Genomic DNA, 11,598 nt, shown 5'->3' on the forward strand with positions numbered 1-11,598 from the left:
AAGAAATCCGAGGGAGGGCGATATGGAGAGGGAGGAGTTGGACGAGAGGGAGTGTGTTCGCTTCGTTTATTTGATAACATCATTAAGGGGGAATGAGAGTCACGACTAAAGCACAGCAGGTATGAAGGTAGACTGCCATTACACGTCGCCAGTACGACAGGTATGTGTGTTCAAGATGACACCAATTATGGCGCCACTGACACCTGACAGTTGTAGAGATATTCAGCCCTGACAAACTGCTAACATGACGGTTGGAGCTAGCCAAAAAATAAATAAATATACAGCTACATATGGCACACGCAATAGTTTTGTCATTTGAAAGATAAAAGCTAAGTTAGTCCAGCTGTATTCAAATGTTATGTTAGCAATTCGGCTAATGTTATGTTAGCAGTTTGGCTAATGTTGTGTTTGCAACTTGGCTAATTTGGTCTGTCGTTCTTATCATGTGCAGATGTAGGCTGTCCTGTACAAGTACACGAGCGCACATACGCAGTAAAAGAATCTTTTTTTAATGTAACTTTCAATCGAGTAAACTCTAGAACAGATGCTAAATATGTGCGTCATTAAGCGTTGATGAATCCTAAAGATAGTTACACATTTAATTAAGCAAGTTTAAAATGACCATGTTCTGCTCAGGACATCCCACCTACGCTATTAAAAAAACAAACAAAAAAACAAAAACAATTTACTGTTATTTTACATATTTTCCCTGTTATATTAAATTACAGACACTAAAACAACAGGGGAAAAGTATTCATTTACTCATTAACTAGAAAAAATTCCAAACTGTAAATAATATCCACAAAAAATCATCAGCAAAAAATAGTGTTATTTTCAGATATTAGCCATTATTTATAAGGAAATGTATGTATATTAGGGTTTTTTATACATGGCAATATGATTTATACTTTTTATACCTAGATATTCTTTGGATTGCTGAATTCCAAACCACAGAAAAAAGAAAAAAAATTTACTCGGTAACTGTAAACAAAACAAACAAACTATAAAATAGGCCTAAACTGTACATGTTGTTCACATTAAAAATCTGTATTTTTACAAACAGGAATTTGTAGTAATTTTTACAGTGCGTGGCAGTAAAATGACACTGTTTTACTGCATTTAATTAGCTTAAAATATCATTATTCTTGAGATATTTACTGTTATTTTTATTGTTTTTACAGTTTTTGAATGTTGCAGTATTTCACTGCTCCCTTGCTGACATTTTTAAAAAAAAGTTTTTTTCTTATTCCTCAATTTTTTTAACGTAATCTTTTAACACTGTATTTGAAACCTCACATTATGTCCATCCAGGGTTTTCGTTCTTTCTTTTTTCTTTCTTTCTGTTTACTGCAGGGTCTGGTGAGCGCTGCATTGTTAAGCAGTCTGTACCACTTGTCTCCAGAGCTCTTTAGAGAAAGTTTCATCCCTATACACAAAATTACTGTCGTAGTAATGAAATGAAATGAAAATACTTTATTTATCCCAGAAGGAAAGGATGTAATGGATGTAAGTCCAGCTCTGTGAGTGTGTGTGCAGCCCTCTAAGGTGATTCACTGTTTGTGGTGTGGCATGGCAAAACTTGAGTCTGTGGTGGCTAAAACAGTGTTTGCCATGTTTTTTTTTTTTTTTAAATAAACTATTCTATAAGTCAGCTTATAAATGATATATGAACAAACCCCTCAGAACATAAATAGGAATAAAATTGGAACTTTGGTGTATGGAAGTGCTCCTGAAGTGGTTCAGAGTATGAGCAAAACACATTTTGAGAAAATGTCATTTTTTTCCCTGTGTGATAGCTGCAGTAAAATTCCATACTTTTTTATTAAAAACTAATTTTCATGGATTAAAATGTAAGCTAACAGAAACAACCATGACACTTGCCCAGCTGATTACTTAGTTAAATGACTTTCTACATTTTTTTGTATATCAAGCTTTCTAAAATGTTATGCTTAAATCTGCAGATGAGTTATGCTCATTAAATATACAATAATTTACCTTAATGTCCAATAGACTAAGTGTAATAAAATAGACACCTGACTATGTCACAATGATGTGAATTTGTTTTAAAAAGGTTTAGTCAATAATAGGAATGAAATGAAAAATTAATGATAGTTTACTTAAAATTTGTGTGTGAATTATAATGTGAATATCTACAAAGCTTCTAAATTTGATTTCCAGTGACTGTCAAAGTAGTAACCTACACTTGGTGGAAAAAAAAGAAAGGAATTCATTTACCAGAGCAACATCCGTCACCATCAGGGACCATAGATAAGCTGAATGTACGCATGTGTATCTGCTGCATGGGCATTCGATTTTTGTCAATAATCATTTTTCAATTATATCATCACATATGCACAGAACATTTACACTTTTAAAAGTGAACAACATGCAATTATTTCTGCCAGTACAACTGCACTAAGAGAGAATAAATCAACCAAAAATCTTGTTAACTCTTCAAAATTTTGAGCATTTTCAGTATATTACTGAAAAATTCAATAAAACTTTTGAGCAGCTGTCACAGCTGATCCCTTTATTAAATCCTCTGAGAATCAGACTGAAAAGCGATCCAAATCCTACCCAACCAAATTTAAGAATAAGCTGTGATGTCAACTATCACCTCAGCAGGGAGTTTGGATTTCATTAAAATCACTTCAGCGCTCCCTGCTGGTGTTCTAGAGATTTGCAAGGGCAACACAAAAGCTTGGCAGTCCTTTGTGCACATGATCAGACAAAAGACCATCAGACACAGAAAGAAGATATCCTAAGGCAAAAACAGACCAGGAGTTCAATATATGTAAAAGCATTTTTATATAAAAACAGACACATTCAGTAATTTTACAACATTAGCAGTTAATGCTACACATTGAGGTATCTATGAAAACTCCATTCTCCTTGACTGGTACTGAAAAGACACTTTAAAACACAGGTACATTTAAAAATGTACGCGTTTCATACGAGACAACAATTTGACAAACATATAGATTGTTAATCACAATAGTAGATTTTTTTTTTAAATAGAAAAACATATTACATTTTTTTTTGTTAAATAAAAAATAAATCCCCCGTTGTTCCAAGCTACATTACAAGAGTTCAAATGTAGAAGGCTAGTGTCATCATCAAAAGGTACACGATTCCTGGTAGCTAGACTTGTCTTTCCTTCTGTCTAGAAAATGTACCCATTGTTAATGTCAGTTGTGGCAAAGAAATACAATCAGTATCAATAAATTAATGTGTAATTTAAAACAGTTCATGGTGAAAAACCGTGGAAGGCATACACTAAAAACACTTGATGAAAACAGACAAGGCAGAACTTGGCACACTTAGACACCCTACAGCTCGTTTCCGTCACTACCACTGTTCCACGTTGTCTATGTAGTCGTCCATGGTGCTATTCTCATCCAGATCCCACCAGTCGGGAAGCAGCACTTCAGACTCCACGTTGTCTTCAGCTGCCTTCTCCCTCCGCTTCTCCTCAGTTACAGCAGAATGGCTGTTGGTCAGACGTGGTATTTCTGTCGGCTTCAGCTGCCTTCCTTGCTTTGTTGCGAGCCTTCCACGGAGTCGCCTCCTCTCCTGTTGTCGCCTCTCTCTGGCCTGCCTGCGCTCCTGCTGCCTCGCCACCTGGAAACGCTGCAGGAAAAGGTCACGGGCATACTCATACAGCTCCACGTCCCATCGGTTTAGCTGGCGGATTCTGTGTTGCGTTTCAGGAGGAACCTCAACACTGGAGGCGCGTGTGCCATTGAGCTGTGTGAATGGTGCAATGAACTCCAAGTTGAAGGTTCGCTCAAATAGATACTGGGTCTTACGCTGGTATTCAGTCAGTCCAAAGAAGGCCATGCCCCGTAGATTGCGTTTGGCGCTCTCTAGAAGCACTGCCCAGCGCTCCTCTTCATTCATGGCAGAGACGTTGTAACAACCCACCAGGCTGAGGTCAGCCAGCATGCGGGTCTGCCGGTTGTTTGCCAGGTTGTAGGGGCAGTCCATGAACTCCTGCAGCGAACAACCTGACCAGTCATCTCCTGAATAGCAGCTTGGCAACTCTGACAGCGTTGGTGAACGTCCATCACACACATGTAAGGAAGCCTTCCATGTAGCACCACGTTGCACGTGACGCCACTCACTCAGGTAGCGCGACACTGGGTCTCTTAAGATGGTTATGTAATAATAGTTCCTACTGGAGAGGAAAAAGACGACGTTAGGTCTGTAACAAGCCGACTCAAGTAGCCTCAAAATGTCTCAGTGATTAATTTGTTTAAATAAGTGCTGCATCAATTTGTTATAATGTTCGGATGAGAAATGCAGTAAAAAGCAGTGAGCAGTAAAGAAGATAGTGTTACATGCAGGAAACCATCAGTCTGTAATTGTAACAACCTGCTTTGACAAAACTAGAGCAATGATCCTGCAGTGTTTTGGCCTGTTTATACGGTCTGCGTGCACCAGAAGCATTTGTGCTTTAAGGTTTAGCCACTAAATTATACTTTGTGTGTTGGTCTCTCGTAAATCTTCTGTACAATGTACATACTCGAGGAAAGAGCAAAGACTATGGTAAAGCCAAAGTTTAACCACCTGCTATTTGCAGTGGTAAAAGTTGCTCCAAGAGTCTGCACTTTGTTACATTCATGCAGTCTTTACATTTAGGCTAAACTGGGAGCAATTAAACATAAGGTTTTCCAAAGCCCAAGATGCTGTTCTCATATGTCATGTTATGCTCACAACCTAAAGACATTCAGTTCATTGTGACAGAGGAGTAAAGAAACCAGAAAATATCACATTCAAGAAGATTGAACAGCCATATTTACACTTTTCCTCCTAACAAATATTTCAAGCCAGTCAATCGATCAAAATCTTTGACAAGTAATTTAATCATTGAAAAGTAACTGAATAATCACTGCAGCTTTAGTGAGAAAACTTTTATTTGGAGTAATTACTCTTCCTCAGAAATAATGACTTTGCGAAGTACTCCTTACAACTATAGTACACTGTAGTGGATTGCTTAATAACCTTCTTAGTGTAGTTATAAGTAGTGTGTCATGATTGTGCGAGTCCCCTTTCTTTCACCAACCTGGGCAGGTTCTTGGGAGCCTCTCGGGAGTCCATGCGTGACGGGACACAGCTGATCAGCTCCGTCCAGTCCGCATGAAGCCCACAGCTCCAGCCGGTGGAGAATCGAGAGAAGAGCCAAGTTTCCTTTTTACCTGGACGGAAACAGGTACACTTCTTCTGACCTGCGTGGCACTCGCAGGGCCTCTCTAGCTGGATATTCCGCACCAGGTGTCGCCCAAAAGTCGTGCCGCCTGTCTTCTGGATGTGCAGAAACACTATAACATCATCCCCCTTGATGTTAAAGTCTACAACGCGATTCAAGTCTGCTTTTGTGAAGTTGAAGCGAGGGACAAAGCGAGCCAGAGCGCCGTCTTCTGCGATGTACGGATCCTTTTGAAGCCCGTCTTGGATGTCAGTGCCACCGCCCCGGGAACCAGTTGCACTGCCGACGTTAAACCAGGACCCCAACTGGTGGAGCATCTGGCACTCGGACCTGCTCGGGCAAACGTACTGGATCATAATGACGCCAAAGAGCAACACCATGAGCAGGACGATCAGCAGCCGGTGATGGTGGCTGCTGCCGCCGTTGGATTTCTCATCCATCTTCCCGGGACGGACAGAAACACATCACTCAGGTAGTCCAGACCCCTGCCTCGGCTGGGGGAGAGCAGTGTATATGTGGCCGCCAGATGAAGCGACAACAATAACAATGCGGCTGTTAGCCAGCCAGCATTAGCCAGCCGGAGAGACGGCTGAGAGTCAGAAAATCAGCCGAAGATCAGCCTCTTGTCATTTTGTTTCTGTATCACAAACAACAACCCGCTATGGTTTCTTTTAAAATAGTGGAGCAGTTCTGTTCTTTTTGTATTCGTTTGCTCCTCAAAGCGAAAATCTTTCTTATGGCAGTATATCAGCGTCTTCTTCTGCCATCGATTCTTGACCTTTCTTCCCAGCAGCCACCGCGCTCAGTGTGGGAGCCGTGAGAATTACGTCACCGTGACCGCTCCAATCCAGAGCCGCGGAGATTCAGCGTTAACCTAACATCTGAGTGCCGCTGTGTCTGGCTGCATGTCTGCAAATTGCTCGACGTGCCAATAAAATAAATATAAAGTGATAGATCATTATATTTGGAGCCTCTAAATTTGACAAGAATGTTGTGTATGTTTCATCGCCGAAATAGCTCAGTTGGGAGAGCGTTAGACTGAAGATCTAAAGGTCCCTGGTTCGATCCCGGGTTTCGGCATTTTGTCACGAACGTCAGTTCACGACAGAGGACGCAATTTATTTAGGCTGTTTGTCGCCGCAGAAATGTGCAGGTTCTTTTAAGGTGGACATGTATCCATGATCACACCACCAATAACTGCCCCAGTAGAAACTTCATCAAGGCCATTTTTTGGGGAGAAATAAGTGACCACTTTTGGGAATAGGTACTATTTTATGACATACCACCGGAAAGATAAGGCAAGAATACTTAAAGCAGGTGTCAGCCAGTCACAACTCCTTTCAAACCTATATTCTGAAGCAACTTCAACATAGCCAAGCTTTCTTCGTGTAACTTCTTTGGGCTGTATGACCTTAAATTGAAAACTGCATCATGGTGGAACCTCCAAAGCCAATCAGACACAGAGTTAGCCCAACAGCCATTGTTAAAAAATTTGCTGCGTCTATCATTTAAATTTATTTTTGTAAATGTGACATGCACAACAAGATTTGGTTCCAAATCCATAACCCTAACGCTGGCAGCTGCTAGTTTGCACAGAGTCGCAGAATGACATCAGTCATGTTATCAGTTGTAAACCAATCACGTTAGGAGGGTTACCATCTGAACACCAGTCATGTTGCCTGCTCAGTCTTTTGAAAGCAAATCAGAACCGGCTCCGTATTCCATCGTTCTCAACACGAATCTGACGCAGAGATCCATAATTCGACTTCCTGTGATACGTGAATTACATCAACCAATCAGGAGTTGAGGTTTAAATCCCTGAGTGCGCTTTATGTTTATAAAATATTGCCAACCCGACTGGAAACGTGCATGAAGTTCACTATTTTCCAACGTGATTTTCTTAATATAAGATAAACCTGTATGTTGTAATCAGTTGAGTTTGATTCCTAACTGAAGTCCTCTGTGCATTTTGGTCGATGCCTGTCAGGACTTACCCTTCTGTTTTCAAGCTTTTGAATATTTAGCCAGTGATGGCGGATTTTAGCTGGTCACAGGTCTTCTCACGTCTGAGGGCTACATCATGAAGCAGACTTTGTTGTGTAACTTCATTGTGCTGTAACGTCTAATATAGTACAGCTGATACAGCTCACGTTATGTGTGTCTTTTAATTGTTAAGAAATCAAACAAAATATGAAAGAAATGTGCCTCATTAGGCCTTTCGTGCTTTTATTTTTTCTTGTTTGTTTTCCAATTTCGACGTGCTAATTAACCTATTTTACTGCCGAAATAGCTCAGTTGGGAGAGCGTTAGACTGAAGATCTAAAGGTCCCTGGTTCGATCCCGGGTTTCGGCATTTTAATACAGTGCGCTAACATTAGTTCACTACAGTGAATACATAAGACAGTCTTCTCTAATCATTCTCTTCAGTGTGAAATCGGTCTTCCATTGTTCCATTTCCTATGTCCTCACACAACAGGAGTGATGCCCAGTAACTTCTATTAGTCTTTGTTTTGACCTACTTGGAATTAAAGTCATGGTCCAAGCTGGTTGGATCCAACACTGCAATGAAAACAAAAATGCTGACACTGTCGATAGTGATAATTAAACCAAATAGAGCCATATCTTAAACTGGTCTTAAAACATTAATTAAAGCTGTAAAAGGCAGCAGTTTTGGCATCAATGGATAGAATTCCATAATAATGTTTCAGGATATTGTATTTCAAGTGATCAAAGAAAAAATCTGACTTCTGCGCCTCCTCTTGGCTCTGTTATCAAGCCTCAGAAAATGTAGCCCGTGACAGCAGATTTTAGCCAGTTACAGGTCTTACAGAGAGAGAGGGCGTCCTTTCTTGTCAACTGTTCTACAAATACAGATCCATATCCTTGTTGTCCTTTCATATGATTAAAAGTCTGAATCAGTTGTGGAAAATCCTGTAGTAAAAGTTACTGTTCCAGCATTGCAACAAGTGCCTAAACTGCAAAGCATCCTGAAAAAAGGAAGACATTTATTGAAAAGAAAGTTTCTTAGAGGGTCTGATAAATGCAATAAAAAAAAAAGGTCAATATTGATTAATGGTAATACTTAATTTGACTGAATACTATATTGTTTGTGTGCCCTTCTCATTCCGGACAAGGTACAAACTTCACTGTCCTATAATATCTATATGTGTTGTGGTGCTTGGTTAAGTTGTTCAGGCAGAATTAACATGTATTTAAAAGTGAGTGGCTATGTTGGCTCTGGCTTGTTAAACTTTTTTCTTCTTTTTTTTTTCATAAACAACGATGCACACAGTGTTCAATATAAAAAGTTGAGTATTTTTGTTATTAGTATTTTTTTGCTCCACAAAGCAATAATCTTTCTTACAGCAGTAAAGTTTTACAGGACCTTTAGATCTTGACCTTTCTTCTCAGTAGCTTATAAACTTATGAGAAATTGCGCAAAACACATATTTAAAGAGCAGTATGTCATTTTAGTTAGTTTTTGTAAATTTAGCATGCACATTTTAATCATCTTGTCGCCGAAATAGCTCAGTTGGGAGAGCGTTAGACTGAAGATCTAAAGGTCCCTGGTTCGATCCCGGGTTTCGGCATATTGGTACAACTAACGACAATTGTTTCAGTTATGTAAACCCACTCTGTCAATGATTTGGAAAAATATCAGCCTGTTCTCCACTGCAGGAACTGGAGGCCCTGTTATCCCTATCTGGGTCTTTTGGACCCCACGCCATTTGGTTTAGGTCGCAGATACTGTTTTATTTTTTTTATTTTTTTTATTTTAATTTTTTTAAATTTTGAAGATTTTTTTTGAATATAAAAAGAGAAAGAAAGAGAAGAGAAAGATTTGTCATGCATTTGGAACCAAAAATACGTCAACTTATCAGAACATTTATTTAACATAGTACAAAAGTCTCTAATGAATACCAACAAATATTTTGCACATATTCTTTCTTGGGGTTCAATGAACCTCAAGGAAGACCGTACACATAACATGAACGTCCTGAATAGGGTTAACATAGCCTGAATCTTTGTGCGTGTTCTGACTGCAGGAACCCCACTGTAGACCATTTTCTGGTCCAATTTCAGAGGAAGAACACTTTTCTTTTTAAATTTTTGGCCTTTTCCAGATTTCTGCCTACTCTGACTTTAAAAGGTTTAAATTGAGTGATTTTTAAAGAGTGGATACCAGTGTCTACCACCATGCACAAGTATGTTGGTGATGATAATAATTTTTAGAGTTTTAGGCTTTTGCTCATGTAAACATTTTGTATGGATTTCGAAAAACCCTCCCAGCTAGCACTCAGGTCCAAAATCCAAGACACTGTGGCATTTAAACACATTTTCTAGGTTTATTGTCGTCTGGCGACCTGTCCAGGGTGTCCCCTGCCTTCGCCCTTAGTCGACTGGGATAGGCTCCAGCACCCCCACCCCACCCCCCGCGACCCTAGTGAGGATTAAGCAGTGTACAGATAATGGATGGATGGATTGTTGTCTGGCTGTGATGTCAACAAATCAAGACACAGATGTACATTGATGATTAAAAAGCTCTAATCTTATCTTCATGTATATGTGTATGAATGGCGAAGTTTCTCATGTTCCACATAAACACGATAACGTGAAAATTATATGCATATGAACTTTGTCCTTGAATTAGGCACATTTGGACAGTAATATCAAAGAAGCACAGTTTTTTGTTGTTGACCATGTTACAAAAGCAGAGCAGATCAGATTAAAATAATTAATAAGTTACACAACTTTTAAAGGGCTGCAAGGTGTATAGAAAATGGATGGATGGATGGACAACTTTTAAAAATGTTGAGAGCCTGCTTGGACTTCAGTCAAAATCTTATCTCCAGTTATTCCAGTTATTAGTCTCCATCATTAACATAATGAAATTAAACGCCAACCAGTACTTTAAAGGTTGTCTCAAACTGTATTTGCCTGTCTTAGGAATCAGTTCACCGTTTTTCAGGTGTGTCTTCAACCAACAGTCAGTTGACACTAAGAACACTGAAACAGGTTTTGCTTGCTGTATTACTGTGATTCCTCCTATTTCCATTTACTAATATAACATGTATTCCTCGTGCACTTTTAGTGGAAATGTAAGTCAGTATCACTGCAAGTTTAAAGACAAACCTGTCCTTTAAGGAATTAAGATAGTTACAGCAATATGTTTATGTGTGTATTGCACCTTAATTAACCTGCACCCTTTTAACACCATAAAAAACAACACTGCAAACTTAATATTGTGTTATATCGGAGTCAGTTGCCATATATGTAGCCTAGTTATGTTCAGTTGTCTTCATAAACAGGAATCAACTAATGTAATCTATTTCAAATTAAATCAGTTGCTGCACTGAGCTCTATGTGTGCCGGCCTTGTTTCCAGCCTGCCCTAAATAGAAACCTTATGAGACTCATAATGCTCCACATTTGTTAAGTGTCACCAACATCATGTTCAATCAATTATGCAGTCATTCACTCTGGAAAATTTGGCTGGAAGTACTTCATTAAGAGCTCATCAACCACTCATGAGTACTTGGTTCATCAGTCCGCCCTCTGTTTCGTCACTGATATAATCACCATTTTCACAACTTCATCTCTCAGTGTGTTTTTGTGATCAAGAATTTGCGTTGCAACCAGAAATGCCTGTTACCTCAGTCTGCATGCGCCGTTGTCATGTGAATTTACAAGCATGCACTAATAATCAGTATTCACTCAATTTTTTTTAAAACAATTTTTGTTGCTTAAATGCTGTTGTAATAATCATTCATTGGATAATGATTTTATAAAACAATAGTTTACATATCTAAGTGATTTAATCACTTAACAGATGATAATGGTGAAGTGTATTATTATAAGTATGGGCTGAGAGTTAATAGTTGCTGCAGTTCATGAATTAAACAGTTGAAGATAATGTTTGCAGGGGCAGGTTTAGAAACTTTCATAAAATGAGCAACAATGGGTTGACACTCTTTTTAAAACTCTGGGGTATTTTTTTTTAGCATTAATAACCTGTATGTTAATAGCCTAATACTGAGATTGTTCATACTGTAAACTTCCTATGCAAGGCTGCAACATACCAGTGTAGGAAAATGTTGTGTATCGTGGGCGATGATGATCGAGACAGTGACGCCGTAAAAGCTGCAACCTAATCCCAGAGAAAGCTACTGGTGCCACTTTACGGTTCTGTCTAATCTCGTGGTTGTTGCAAACATCATACTTCAGCTCTCTCTGTCACTGTTGTGTGTCTGAATGAAGCTGTGAGGAACACTGATGTAAAAATGACACATGATTACATGCCGTCTCTTTACCAGATCGATGAAGCAGCAATGTTATGTATCCTGTGTCTGGAAAGGGCCCAAGAAACACAAAATGCTGCATTGTTTGTAG

At 39.1% G+C, this 11,598-nt stretch overlaps 1 protein-coding gene and 3 non-coding genes across 4 annotated transcripts; 3 read left to right on the plus strand and 1 right to left on the minus strand.

Annotated features, from left to right (window-relative positions):
- Nucleotides 1-2,791: 2,791 nt before the first annotated feature.
- Nucleotides 2,792-5,874, minus strand: hs6st2 (heparan sulfate 6-O-sulfotransferase 2). The gene is made up of 2 exons (XM_008304099.1): nt 5,066-5,874; nt 2,792-4,177 (listed from the first exon to the last, which is right to left on the minus strand). The coding sequence occupies exons 1-2, from the start codon at nt 5,647-5,649 to the stop codon at nt 3,349-3,351; spliced, it is 1,413 nt and encodes a 470-aa protein (XP_008302321.1). The 5' UTR covers nt 5,650-5,874; the 3' UTR covers nt 2,792-3,348.
- A 342-nt stretch (nt 5,875-6,216) lies between these two features.
- On the plus strand, nt 6,217-6,289 carry trnaf-gaa (transfer RNA phenylalanine (anticodon GAA)). Its single transcript has one exon. It is a non-coding gene; the product is annotated as a tRNA-Phe (tRNA).
- Nucleotides 6,290-7,489: 1,200 nt separating this feature from the next.
- trnaf-gaa (transfer RNA phenylalanine (anticodon GAA)) lies at nt 7,490-7,562 on the plus strand. Its single transcript has one exon. It is a non-coding gene; the product is annotated as a tRNA-Phe (tRNA).
- Nucleotides 7,563-8,726: 1,164 nt separating this feature from the next.
- trnaf-gaa (transfer RNA phenylalanine (anticodon GAA)) lies at nt 8,727-8,799 on the plus strand. The gene has a single exon. It is a non-coding gene; the product is annotated as a tRNA-Phe (tRNA).
- The last annotated feature ends 2,799 nt before the right edge of the window (nt 8,800-11,598 follow it).

Source organism: Stegastes partitus, unplaced genomic scaffold, assembly GCF_000690725.1.
Source record: "Stegastes partitus isolate 25-593 unplaced genomic scaffold, Stegastes_partitus-1.0.2 Scaffold39, whole genome shotgun sequence".
Lineage (NCBI taxonomy): Eukaryota > Metazoa > Chordata > Actinopteri > Pomacentridae > Stegastes > Stegastes partitus.